We start from the raw sequence: 14,735 nt of genomic DNA, 5'->3' as shown, positions 1-14,735 counted from the left end.
GAGAGAGAGAGAGAGAGAGAGAGAGAGAGAGAGAGAGAGAGAGAGAGAGAGAGAGAGAGAGAGAGAGGGAGAGAATTCACGTACCTCTGGTACAATAACAGAATATACATATATATGTATATACACAATGTATAATGTATATATACATATATATGTGTATCTCTGTTATGTATTCATTTTCACACTAGATGGAGATAGACATTAACACTTACTCGTATTTAAAATTCACACTAAAGACTATAATTTTTGGAAAATCCCTACACGTACCTGATTAGTTTAGTATTTAATGTACATACGTTTTGATTGATATTCCTGTTCAACAAGTATCTAAATTTTTGGAAGCTGGGACAAATCTTTATCCCATCATAAATTGAAAGAAACATAAGTTATCATCAAGGGAGCATGACTAAGCTGATTCTCAGATTTTCCATTTTTCTCTCCTTGGCTATGCAGGATGGACGCTTTGCTCAGTTTAATTGACGATAAATTCAGTGGATTTGATAAGAGAGAAAATTCGAAGGAAGAGAGAGAGAGAGAGAGAGAAACTAGAACGCGATCTCTTACGATACTGATACAAAGGCAAACGTTACGTGGCAAACACAACTCCGTCGAATAATTCATTCAGAGAGTGAATATTCCGTCAGTGCGTTCGGGATAATCGAATACACCTTGTCCGAGTAAATATAACAAGCGATGAATAAAAGCCATTTCATTTCCGACGTGCAAATGCGGACAGGTAGTCGTTACAGAACGTATTTATCGACGATTAATGAGAAGAACATTAAATTTCGCTAAGTAGCAATTTTGCGATTCGCGATAATCTGATCGGAGACACTAGAATGCAATCAAGCTCGTCAAATTGATCAAAACCTTACTTGAGGCTGCGTGCACACTTTCGAACCGGGAAACTGCATGTCACATTGGAAGGCAGCGTCATACATCGCACCCGGCAACATGTTGGGATATTTCAGTTTCTCCGAGGGATTTCTTGGATTGTCGTTCAAACACTCGCCCAGCCCGCTCCTTATTCAGAAATCAGTTGTCACGATATAAATTGCAATTGCAAAATTAAATATTCAAAATGGCCGTTTTATAGATATTACCAGTAAACGGCACGAAATAGAAGTCGCGCTTCAAAAATAAAATATATTTCGTATCATTATGTAGACTTGTTAAATAGGCTGTAGCATCCATTAGTTCTGCTGGAGCTCAGTAATATTATGAAATCATAAAGAAAATTTATGACAAATGTAGAAATATCCAATGAAAGAACTAGTACCGATCAATTAGACAGTTCTAAATATCCTTACTGGAATAATATTCTCATAAAACCGTACATTAAGTGCGTTATACATTTGCATAAAGTCGTGCATCATTGCGCAATTAAAAACGGCCATTATTTATGCACAGTCATTACTTATGCAACTCGGTTTTACTCGAGAAAGGCTGTTATAAATCTCCTGCTGCAACTCGACCATCTGATGGTATATAAGAAGACGATAGGTGACATAATAAAGTAGCTATCGTCCATGTCCTTCGATGGACATCCGCTGGTTTCAGGCTCGTCGTGAGAACAACCCATTCTATAAGATAGCATTATCGTAAGAAATGAGAATAATCTTCCTTTGAAAGCTTAAAACACAGCACTCGTAAGGACCGTTGAAAGTTTACATCTCTGATTCTATTACTGCAATAATTGCACAAACTGGTTGTAGGAAATCGATAACGCAGGAACATTTTTCAAAATTATCGATTGACACAGAAAATTATTTCCGTTTTCTACGAATATTCAGAGCTCGTGTCGGTTCTTAAAAAAAAAAAGAAATACCACTCGAAACACGTGTGATTATGATTGAGATGCATGGAGTACAGTACACGTGACCAACTTCATGAGCAATCACGATGCCGAGCAGAAGTCCGCTGTCTTCATTAATGCATGCAGCCTTCTCTGGGTCGCAGGCTGCAGCGACATGAGCCAGACCCATTAGGTCACAATTGGTTCCCTCCGAGCAAATGTCATACCTGCGGATACATGCGAATAGCAATGCGATATACACGACGACTACGTCGATGACTAGGGAAGTTTACCTAGTAACCAACACCGCGATATCATAATGATTGGGATGCATGTCATCGCTCGGATTCATCTTTTCTGCCCACTTGGCGAAACTCTCCAGCGTATTCTCGGCAGCTGGACTGATGAGCAGATCTATCTACGGGCACATCGAGATCCAATGAATCGGACATACTCTCTAAAAGTCAATCGGCGGATCATCACTGAAAACAGTGACACTATTCATATTAAATAGAGGCTGTTCTTTTTTGAAAAAATTGGAAGTAATACTACATTCGGTATCTGCAACACTTATCAACGAATTGAAGTGGGTTAATCTCAGATCCCTCTTTGTCTTATTGAGTATATTCTGCGTTTTTGTTTTATCTTACAATCGCACGTTACCTCCTCTTTCTCTTTCTCCAAATATACCATTCGTACCAGGACGACGTCTATCTGATTCCCTACGGAATTGTCGTGATAAAAATCGGACACCATGTTCATGACCGTCAAGAGATACTGCTCGTAATCCGTGCTATTGTGGAAGTCGAGGAACCTGCGATCGGCGATTAATCCAATTTCAATGTAACGATGTATACTGTGGGTTCCCGTAGATACCGCGGTATCGCGCTTCGCGCCGGAAGAATTATTTTCCATTAGGCGCATCTGCCTTTTAGCCAGCTGCTCCGCCCACGCCGACTCCCAGTTGTCTGTTAAAGCGGGAATGAGCTTCCACAAACTACGCGCCATTATTTGTCACTTGCTCGTAACTATGCGAAATCCTCTCGCGTTACGGTACATAATAAATGTTCGCGACACAGACTGGGAACTGTATCGTCTCGTGTTAAAGTGAAATGTTAAAATAACAAATGGTGGAATATGCCTGACGACGCCTCGTTGAAAATTACTTTGAGGACGGAGGGAGCAAGGGATAAGGACAGCTGAAATATCCCGAGAACTAACCGTTGGTTCCGCAGTGTCTCTTCGATACGGTATCGGCTCGCCCTTTCCTTTCGTGCGGCGCATCTCGTTTGTAAGCCACGTGAATGTGTTGGCCGTCGGGCTCGGGTTCTGCCTGATACACTGGCTCGATGAAGTACCGTCCGTGATTAGTTTGCACGTAGCCAGCCTGCGCGCGAGAGGTGTGTCACGTTGCCGATAATAATATGAAATAAAATATTGACACTCATATTTACGGCGTGGCATATTAGTTGGCTGACGTAAAGTCGCCGTGACGCAAGATTTCGAGCGCGTACGTTAAAGATCAGCGCTGCGAGCGGGGTGTAAAATTACGTGATACCAAATATATCGTAAATCGCTGTTTCTTTCACGCCGTGCAACGTATATTGAGATTTATATGAACAGTCGAATTAATTCCACCGGGATCCTATCTGTTCGGGTTATTATTGTAGTTTCAACATTTCGATAAGTTACGGCGGACCCCGCGTCCACGTCCACAGACATATCCTTCCAATTAGCGCGATACATTATTGTACGTGTCGAAAATGTTGCACGGAAAGATAGAGTCGATGATATTCACGTAGACGTCGGAGATGGAAAAGGCCAAACGCGTCACGTGACATTTCGGTCAATTCGCGCCGCTCCGTCATTTAGAAACGTTTACAAATCCCGCGTTTAACGGGTCACCTGTTACGGACGCGAATGTCGTTCGTTGATTCGTTTCGCCGCAAATTCGCGTGACCGGCGGAAAATCGTAGATGGTAATCGCGCTCTCGACATGCGTCGCGACTTTACGTTTAATAGAATCAACTAGGCATTCCACCCGTTTCGCGCAGCTTGCAGTTTATCTGCACGCGTAATCGTTTGCCTTGTACTCTGAAAATAACGAGCCGTGGCGGAAAACTACTTTCGAGGCTATTGAGGGTATCACACTGTAATACAACTATCGCTTCGTATATTGAACGCAAATATCGAGTTTACACGGTAACGTAATCGAGAGACGCAATTTTCTCCAACACCACGGGGCTATTGTTGAATAGAAAGAATAAAACAAATGGCAGGTTGCGATTCTTACTGTCGTCCGCTCTATTTTTTCGGAAAGAGCCGTCGCGTAATCGAACCGAGGATATGCAAGTGGTCGAAGTGCAGTGTGCCACAATGAATATTGCGTCACTATAACGCCGCGATTAAATGCCGCTGCGTGACACACGTGTTTCGCAGCGCGCACGCAGTTTACCCGGGATCGACTCTTTTATTGCGCACTTAGAAACGTGCATGTTAATACAATGCATTTGCATGTGGATCGATGCGTATTGCCCTGCGAACGTCATCGATGGTACGTGTTTACCGATCCATTCTCGCGATGATCGCACGCGCTAAAATACGCGACGGCGTAAAGAGACATGATATGTGCAAGCGATACAATCGTAACGACGCGAGCCTAGACCAGTCGAAATAACATGTCGATGCATATCTCCGTACGGGATGTCTCGAGATATTTAACAGTGCTGCTGAAATAAGCTTTTTCTTACAAATTGCAATTACAGCGGAAGCTCTTGAACACTCGGACTGCATTCTGTCCAATATTATTGCGCCGAGTTTGGTGATAATAAAATGCAATAAAACGCAGGAGTATATTGTAATGTGAACAATGTCATAACGTTCGCATCGAATTTCGACGGGATTTAGGAAATGTTCCAGCCCAGCCTTTCTACAATATCCCCATCCGACTGCGCTCGCAATTCTCCTCTTGCTTCGTTAACGTTAATCTCCCGAAGGAATCCGTGGAACGCATTATGTGTACCAACCGCGCTCGTAGCCACTTCGAAATTCTGTTCTATCTCTCTCTCTCCAGCTCGCAACTATCATCAAAATTAATAACAACCCATACCGACCGTGCGCGCGAAGATTAAAATCCGGTTCGCAAACGCCAGCGGATGTTACATCAATCGATTCGTTAAACCGACTGGATTAATTAACTTTCCTCGTAGAGAGGCAAATAAGATTATCGAGTCGCGCAATCCAACTAATTAGTTTATCTTTAAACGCATTAACGGCCAATTATTTCTACGATGCATTAAATATGATGAATTAACGCATGATCTGTAATTCCCTTATCGTAGGATATCCGTGTAGGGTGAAAGGCGTATGTTGTGTCGCGGCGAGGTGTAAACGTATCAAAAGGACCATCTACATTGGAAGTAAGCAGTAAGAATTAAGAAAATGACAAACTTTACTTGTCAGTGTAGACGCTAAAGTGCAGGCATAATTTTTTAAAATATTTATAGCACTGGTCGAACTGCGCGCTAATCCGCCGAGAATAAGTGTCAGAGCTGAGGTGGAAGTAAGAAATGGAAATGATTCATTTCTTTACTCCTACTCTTACTTGTTACGCCAGGCTTACTTCATCTATTGTAGACGGTCCTTAAGATTTCTTTCCGGATCATCGACACCGAGGTCCTCGGGGTGAGTAGTACGGAAAGTGCAACGTGTATCATGTTTGTACGAACCACGCCGTCGCACAAAGACAGAGCCGCTCTGGAATTGGCGTGTCCCCGGACGGTGCCGCGATAGTGGCACTGTCGATCGGATGCCCTCCTCAATCTGAGACCCTCGTTGAGATTAGCGCTGATCCCGGCGCCCCGTGTCTCCACCACCATGTCGGGCGAGATAAATTCATGATACGGGCTGAGCTCCACGTGGTGATCGATCCCGTCGAGGGGTAACGCCAGGTGCAGTTTATCGGCCGACCCGAGGGATCGCTTGTCGCGCTCGCCGAGCTCTCGGCGATTATAGAAATTCGGCAAGGAATACGTGCTGAAGCTACCGTCCGCGAGCACTCGCCTCGGTACCAAGAGCTCCGGCTCGTGGATATCTCGGGTGTACCTGGGTCATTCGTTTGAAAGGGACAATTCCGTCGTCGACGACGACGTCATTGTCGACGACGATGTCGCGAATACAATGGCACTTAGGAATTTTTTCAAGTTTCTATGAGCGCATAAGTAATTATGAAAGATTGTTGAATAGCTCTCGCGGTCGTAACTCGCTGTCCCCCGTCATAATTGTCACTCGGTGAGATCCAACGGGAACGTGAGTTACAGATTCGGCGATTGCGAAATGCACTTACCTACCGTGATATACGTTTCCGGGCGCGTTGGCGTATTTTTCGAGTAGACCGCCGTCAACAGTCGCGGCGAAAAGCGTCAGAAGTGCCAGGAATACGATCATTATGACTGGCTCGCGCTAAATCAGCCCGAATACGTGCCTGAAGTTGCCGGATGTCGGTGAACAGCGAAGGAACGAAGTTGTTTCGCGCGAGCGTATCCGGTTATATCGCGTATACAATGACCGGAAATGCAAGCGCTTTATTTATGCATTGATCCGACTAATGACATCGATAACCCAATTAAAATGCAATAGCACGACTGTGGATGTATATCCTGATGTATGTACATACATCCGTAAGCATTTTATATTTTCACAAAATATTTTCATAACTGTTGCTGCAATAAGGCAATCTGCACGCGCGCGCAAGAAAGAGAGAGAGAGAGAGAGAGAGAGAGAGAGAGAGAGAGAGAGAGAGAGAGAGAGAAAAACTAGACAAAATATTGATTTATGGTAAAGCAGAAAGCAATTTGAGAGATATCTGTCAAACTAAACCACAAAATATAATATAAAAGTATAATATTACAATTTACAACTTTCCAGCGAGAAATGACTCGTCGATCGATGTCGAAACGACGTCAACAACCAGATAGCACAAGACACTCCTATGAACATTTTAAGAATATTCTTCAAGAATATTTGGAACATTACGTAGGTCACTTTTATACATTTATCTTATATTTGTAGAACATTCGACTGGCACTACTATATAAATCGTTTTCGTATGCGAATAATCTATCGAATATAGCGTGTCGGTTATACGTATGATCACAGGTTTCACTGCCTCTTGCATAAGATAAGTGTATTATCTTATGCAATAAACAATGTGCAATACATAAACTCAATGAATATTAAAACATTATTCTGGACGAATATTCCAAAGACATTCCCGACGAATATTCTAAAAACGTTCTTCTTTGTTATAAATATACGATTTCTAATTGTAGCAATCTATATATATTTATAGAATTTTCGATTCGAATATTCCCAAATTAATAATATTTGCACTCCAGAAGAATATTCATAGAACTATGTGTGGCTATCTGGGCTTGACGGTGTCGACGTCGACTCGACATCGTTTCGACATCGATCGGCGAATCATTTCTCACTGGGTTTGTACCAGGGTGGCTCCTGCCTAAACCGATCAAAAGTAGAAAAAATTGTAATTTTAATATGTTGTAGTTGCAATTTTTATTTTTATTAGTACGCGAAATTTTAGACCCGGTTGTCGATGAAATAAAAGAAAGAAACAATGTTAAAGTTGTACTTTTTAACATGGAGGTTATAGGTCGATCACTCGCAGAAGCGCTTTGAGGATTAATATTATTTTATAAAAGAGAGTAGATGTTAAAAAATGAGATCAATTTAATAAATGTCATAAGGATTCAAATGCGCTGTTAAATATACGAGGTTACCGACCTCTACAAGCAAATACCTATTAGTAAAGTCGAAAAATATAATATTTTGAGGGAATCTGACAGCTCATTAAAATTTGAAAATGTCATATATTTTTAAATGTGCATATAAGTATAACGTAGCATATCAATGCATTTGGTCAATAATGCATTAAGTGAGTTTTTTTATGAAAAAGGTCACATACATCTATAAAAATAAAAAAGATCCCATTAAAGCATCCATACTATCTCCTCTTTCGTGCAGGAGCCACCTTAAAATATCGTATATTCCTATTAACACTTGAAAAATGACGGATCAAATCTCTTGTTTTAAATCACAGAATATTAACAATGAGATGCTTTTATCGGAATCTATGGATATTGACTTTTGTCGTGGTGGAGAAACGATTATATACATATATAATTTATTTTCCATCGGCCACTCTATTTTCGAAGTTCTGTGTATAGAATGTCTACATACCAATATAGACATTCTAAATAACGCTACCTGCTCCAGTTAAATATCGTCGTGTGTTATAATCAATTTATCGTTGCCTTTATAAATAACATATTCCATCAGAGACTCTTCTACGAATATTAAGATGATATTATTGATGTCGCGCGTCTTCGGGCAGGCGCGGAATTGATGAAGGTAGAAAAAGACTAATACAAAAATGAAACTTTTAGTAGCGTGCAAATTTCGCTCGTTACGAAATTATTTTTCGATCGGGCTTCGTGAGAGCGATCCTCAATTTTACGGTATTACGATATTCGATATCGCATGCTCGTTATGTCGCCCATCCAGGCCTTATTCGGCGCACCTCCCTCGTACATGACCGCGTTATCGGAAAACGGTACGAGAGAAGCAACAGACGAATTGAAAACTAAAAACTCGTGCGAACGATTCGGTACGACATTTAGATTTCACAGAAGGATGAGCCACGTTTAACAGTTAAGAACGACGCGGTGCAGCACGTGAATATTATCATTCGCATTATCGACGACGACGTTCATCCAATTTTACGCTTAGCTTGCAGCAGCGACATTTTGCATACACTTGTTGCACCTTTAACGCCAATGGTAATGGTAGAAAGGGGAAAAAAGCCCGTGCCCTTTATGGTTCTTTAAAAAAAAAAAGGTTCATGAAACAAAAGTAAAGACAACGATTGAAACTTGCGGTCGTTAATAAACAAATGTCATCGTGGAACTAACATTAAAAATTATATTATTTAATGCGAATACTGGGAAAAGGTGCGCGTTACGTTCTCTAATATTATATCAGATTATTTAATATTATGTTACATTATTCAATATTATTTGAGTACATATAACAGTTTTAATATTTTCTCACGAAAGAGATTTTAAAGTTAGAAACTGATGAGTGCGAAATAAAAATGGTAACGCAAATAAATATGATAATTGGAGAAAAAGCGATCTCAATGAGAAATACGGACAGGCAGTTACTACACGTTACTTCTCAGCTCGTATAACGGACACGTGTGCGCGAGTCTGCGTATGGCTATGTCCGAATCGGGCCAAATATGGGCCGAATCGGCCTCCGGAGCGGGTCTGATAGTTTAATCTTAGTTTATTTTTTGGCCGCGTCAAGCGAGCAAGAACAATCGATGCTTTGTTATCCGTTAAAGCCCGAAGCTAGTAAATCAGAACGCTTCCAGAACGGACGCCGCATCTTTACCTGCGCGAGAGCGCGGCAAGGATGGTGCATAGGTAATCGATGACTTTGCATATAAAACATAATAATAACGTTATAAATTTCCAGGCCAAAGAGAGAGTTCGATGAATAAATTAAACAACGCGGCCGGCCAGCTCGAATCAGCGGCGCCATCGATCAACGATCGCAACGGCTTTCCATTGAGGACAATGAATAAATTACAGGATGATATCCTACAATCGGCAGGATCCATTAACGAGGACGCTAAAAATTCGTTGGTCCAACCGGTCCGTAGTATACAACGAGCCTCTCCCGCTTGCAAAGTGAACACGTTACTCGCGCTACGGCAGCTTTGCTTTTTTCATTCGAAACTGCAGCGTACGACGAGCTCACATTAGGATCGACAACTATAATTTATTCCTTACATTAGGGATTCTCGATGCGACGTGCCTATAAAGCTTACATTGTACGGGGCTGTATCGAAGTATCGTAATGTCAGGTTTTTGTGTTCATTTCTAATCGTTACGGCCGTGTCTGTTCACATTCTCTATTTGTCGTTATTATCTCTGTTATACGGCACGGCCATCTTATCGTGCGCTCTAAGAGCCGTGCATCAAGCTCCGATATGTAAATATATAGTGTCCCCCTCCTTCTACCATTCGCCTCCTCCATCGTTTCGCTGTGTCAACCCTGCGGATATATCCATCCGCGGATGAAAGGCGTGGATGGGAAGCTACGGGTGGTCTTTTCGCGCTCATCACTCCGGCTGTCGATGACAACCGGTCGTTGGCCGGTTGGATAATTAAGGATCTGCCTGCGAGGGAAAAAGAAGCGCTGAATCGTCGGGGCCCGACGTCTAGGGATGACGTTGCGCGTACAGCGGAGGCGCCCGGAGGCGGTGCAGTCAGGCCCCGCCGTCATCGTCGTCGTCGTCGTCGTCGGTGGTGGCGGGACGGAAAACGCGCATCAGCATGTCGAGAGCCACGGCTATTCGTTTCGCAAGCGTAAACCGCGTATTAGCGACCTTAAACGGCCGACGACAAACGGACGCGCGCGCGTCCGGGAGGAGAGAAGCTGTCTCACCGTTATTTACGGTCGTAACTCGCGGATTTTGCATAAGCGGCTCGTTGAGCGAGAAAGAGAGAGATTAGGGTATCTCGATTACGGGCTTCCTTCCTCAAGATCCCGCCTAATTCCTGTTTATATGACACCGGGGCGCGGCCGAGCGCGACACGGAAAGGGAGTCGGAGAATCGATCTAGCCTCGTTGTGGGCGATTTAAATGACACCCGGGGTGATCGAGGACCTGGGCGCGTCGCTTGTCTTTGCAATCTCGCCGGATTACGGACGACGATTACAGGGAGAGAACGTGTGCCCCGCGCGGCGAAGCGGCCTCACCGCGTTTACTCACGTCAATCGACTGTTCGCGCGACGGCTGATTTGGCTCGGGGCGAAAACTGTCGATGGCCGCGAACATCTTGGACCTTCCTCAAAAGCCGTCAAATTGAAATTAGCATTATCGCACGACCGCCCATGCAGCGCCGCTTTACACGTTGCTTGAATGCCGGCGAGTATCCCGCCTGTCATGCACATGAATGGAGACTCGATGCATCTTGGCGGATACGCTCCGGTAGACTTAATCAAACGTACACCGACCGGCCCCAAGAGTTAATTCAACGCTACGGCCGATCGTTTGTCATACACGAAGGACGGAGTCCTCGGCGCGAGGGGGAGTTGAGTTTTACCGGAGAGCGGCGCAAAAACGACGTCCGCCGCGAATAGAGTGGGTGGTCCCGCGTCTCGACGGCCTCTCGGTGCCCGCGCGCGAGCGATATCGAGACACCGCCGCTTTGCCAGAGATAGCACCTACGACGAGCAATAAAATCGGTACCGCGCGGAGCACGCCCTACTCCATCAGCCCTCTCCTGCCCTCCCGAGACTATAAACTCATGAATAATACGATGAAGCCCCGCGATACCATCGGGCCACCGGGTATAAGCGCCGTAGAAGTCGCAAACACAGCGACGGTGCTAACTAATCGGGCGCGCCGGCCGGATTTATCGCTCATCCGCGGAGTTGAATTACCGCTTTGCTTGCGAATTGTCGATCGATTTCGACGCGGCGATCGCATATTCATTATTACACCGGCGTTATCGTCCGAGTTGCGCTTCGCAGATAAGCTCGCAGTGCGCCGCAGCTTTTTCTCTTTCTCTGTCCCTCTTCTCTTATACGTTAGCATAATATTTCACCATCGATCAATCCATTGCGATCGTTCGATTTATCGCCCGTCTCGCCGCGGCAGCGTAAGGTCAGCCGCAATTCCGTCGAATCCACCCGTTGGTGGTGTCGCTGAAAATCCGTGACACGATTCTACGACGACAACGCGAGCCAGCCTCGCGTCCCGAGACCTGCTGGCAGAGAATTAATTGTCCGTGGAAGATATACGACTTCGGCGACGACTTTCTTGATAATAAGCAGGTAGCCTGGTAGCTATTCGCACGTCCTACGAACTCGCGCGCCCGCGTGGGCCGGCCGTTTGTGGATTTTAGAATCGATACGGCCTTCGGCTGCAGGCCGCCGGCTGCTGGGCGCGATTAAGCGGCGCGCCGATAATGCGCTATCTGTCCGCGCAAATTGATAATCATGGCCAAGCGCGCATGAAACCGCTGTTAAAAGTAGTAAAAGTACCTTCCATCCGCAGCGTGGGCTGCATTTAGACGCCGGCTTCAAAGGAAGAGATAAGGATTCTCGAGAGCGATTTTCGCAGTATCCTATATGTGCGCGCCCCCTCCTCTCCCTCTTCCCTTACAACGTACGCGTGTTGTGCCATACTTAAGATATTACACATGCAAATCCAGGTGTGTAATTTTCGCACACGTAAGTGTGTAAATCACGATGCCTTTTTAACGCACTTATGTGCGTGTTATGTTTACGCATAGACATAGTATAAATATAGACTGAGCGTTCCATTGAATAAGCTTGAAGCTTGTGAAGAGGATGAGAAGACCTAAGAAGGCTTTCTTTCTCTGTCTACCATCGTGACAAGAGAGAATCACGCCCGTGTAGTATTGCGCAGGCACGATTCTTTTCTTTCACGACGGTGTAAGAGAAAGAGAGTCTTCTTAAATCTTCTCTGTCTCTTCACAAGCTTCAGCTTATTCAATAGGACGCTCAGTCTATGTCTGCTATTTTTTTTTACGGGTTTAGACACTTCTTCTTCTTCTTCCTCGTGTTAGGCTTAAGAGCCTGTTTTATCCAGTTCGATCTGTACCAGTTCTGTACCAGAACGAACTGGTACTTTGAGCACTTACTTCATCTTCGGTAAGCTGCTAACCTTGCCGAAGGAGACCTCCAATCTGGAGGGCTGTACCCCTGAAAGGATATGTGTGACAGGAAGATACTCTCGGTGGTTACCATTTTCCTTCAGAAAATTCCGAAAATCCAGTGGTGCTCGTGGATTTAAACTCGGATCTTTTCGTTCATTTGTGTACTAAGCAGCGCACATTTCTCTGCACCACAATCGCCACACACTTGCGTGCGCCAAAATTACACACTTGAATTTTGGGTGTACAGTGGACAGTGGATGGTCGCGACACTTTTTTAAATGAGTTTAAATTCAGGTTTACGGTCCAAAACATTTTTTCCGAGGAAAATTTTACTCGAGAAATAGATCGAAAACGCTCAAAATGGTTTCGGAATGGACATCGAGTAAAATATTCCTCGGAGAAGAAGACTTTGGGACGTAACCCTGAATCTAAATGCACGTTCCCAAACTCACTAAAAAAACAGTGTCGCAACCTTCTGCCCATCACTGTACAATCCAAGTGTCTAATTTTGACACGCGTAAATGTGCAAAATCGTGTAGGCACAACACTCGTGTAAACGCGTGAAAAAGGCTACACAATTTACACGCTTACGCGTGTAAAACTCGTACAGTGTATACGTGTTAAATATTTCACGTTGTATATTCCCTCCAATTAAAATAAATCCATGCTGTATACTCATGTAATGAAGTATAATTATTACATGAATATTTACAACATCGCGTACATTACATTGTACTGAAATGTACAATTGAATATTTTCCATTGACGTGCACGAGTGTGCTCGCGCTGCACGCTTTGTTGAACCGTAAACTTTATTCTCCGACAGTTTCAGTTGCAACAATCGCGTCTGTCTATATCGTATCCATTTAACGTAACATGTAAAGGAACTATCTTTTTGAAGGCGGCTACGGTTTGCTGGGCGTTTTAGCTTCCTTAGCGGGAGATTGCTCTTTGGCATCGCTTTCGTATATAATCCCGACATCTCCGAACTCTCTTCGATGCTGTACACGTGCGATCCCACCTCGCCTCCCATTTCGGCATTACACGCCGGAGCTCCTTTGCGCGTGGGATGTGCGATGGGCTCGATTTCGGTCGGGCGAACTCAATGAGGAGAGATACAATCCGCCGGAGCGAGCGCCGGAGTATCTCGGGACCGCTTGCGAAATCGGAGTGAATCTCTCCGCGAGAACGAGACGAGAACGAGACGGGAGTACGAAGAGGGAATGGCGGATCGAAAGGATTAAGAATGAACGTAACGATAAATTTATCACTGTCCGAGGAAGAAAGAAATAGCCGGCGCGCCTGCATACATATTGGAGTATCGGATCGGGAGTGGAAACGCGTGTCAAATAAGATATACGCGATTTTCGCGTTATTATTCGCGTCTTCTCTTAGCGCTCCGCTTCAATCTCCATAGATTAAACGTATAACGCGGCGTGTGCGAGACTGCAAACTCGGGGGCGCGGGAGGAAAATCTCGTCAAGGATTTAGACAAACGGTATATCGTCAAGAAGGATACGGAAACGGTCTCTTCTTGCGGACGTCGAACGTTTTCTTTCGGGTATCGATTATCCATATTACATGTTTCCTATCTTTCTGCTCCATTAATTCCTGCGTTAGATCGATTTTCGTTGGAGAAAAAAGAAATTAATCCGCACATTTTTCTTCCGAAAACTGCAGCAAAGTTGGATTTGTGGGCCGATGGTGAAATTAATTTCGCTAAGATCTCTATCTTCCGCAGATGCGTGTTCCCGTTGCTGCGCTTTTTTTTTCATCGTCGACGTCTGGGAAAGGTATTACCGGCTTAATAGTTCCGTCGAGAGGATAAAGCGGTATATCGCGCAATTAATCCGAAAGGATCGGCAGAGCGTGTCATAAGAGCCCGTAAGCCCAGGAGGCATCCTTTCGCGTGTCCTCCGTCGCAAGAGCGAAGCCACGGTAAAAGAGAAGCGGGATCGCGCTGTTGGACGACTACTTTGAAATCGATTCGTCTAGACGAGAACGAAAGCTTATGGAAATTCTGTATTTGAGCAACGATGAAAAGGCACGCTCGCGAATACGAGGCGTTAGTTCCATAATGTTACAATTCTCTTTTCTCGCTTGCCGAAGAGATCGGCTTATTCCCATCGCGCAGTCTATCCCGATGACTGCAGTCGGAGAGCAGGG

At 44.4% G+C, this 14,735-nt stretch overlaps 1 protein-coding gene across 1 annotated transcript in view; it reads right to left on the bottom strand.

Moving 5' to 3' along the window:
- LOC105561892 (A disintegrin and metalloproteinase with thrombospondin motifs 7-like) overlaps positions 1-6,464 on the bottom strand; it is a 13,080-nt gene extending 6,616 nt beyond the window's left edge. Inside the window, exons 1-8 of the mRNA XM_012012249.1 lie at positions 6,141-6,464; positions 5,524-5,899; positions 3,017-3,182; positions 2,459-2,763; positions 2,089-2,213; positions 1,876-2,022; positions 1,437-1,583; positions 876-1,023 (exon numbers count right to left, since the gene is read on the bottom strand). Coding sequence (XP_011867639.1) covers positions 876-1,023; positions 1,437-1,583; positions 1,876-2,022; positions 2,089-2,213; positions 2,459-2,763; positions 3,017-3,182; positions 5,524-5,899; positions 6,141-6,241 — 1,515 coding nt within the window. The 5' untranslated portion in view covers positions 6,242-6,464. The remainder of the gene's footprint in view (positions 1-875; positions 1,024-1,436; positions 1,584-1,875; positions 2,023-2,088; positions 2,214-2,458; positions 2,764-3,016; positions 3,183-5,523; positions 5,900-6,140) is intronic.
- Between the last annotated feature and the right edge of the window lie 8,271 nt (positions 6,465-14,735).

This window comes from Vollenhovia emeryi, unplaced genomic scaffold (genome assembly GCF_000949405.1).
Source record: "Vollenhovia emeryi isolate VEMERY1.0 unplaced genomic scaffold, V.emery_V1.0 DF939198.1, whole genome shotgun sequence".
In the NCBI taxonomy this organism is placed as follows: domain Eukaryota; kingdom Metazoa; phylum Arthropoda; class Insecta; order Hymenoptera; family Formicidae; genus Vollenhovia; species Vollenhovia emeryi.
The sequence above is the reverse complement of the archived record's forward strand: the minus strand, read 5'-3'. Positions and strand labels throughout refer to the sequence as shown.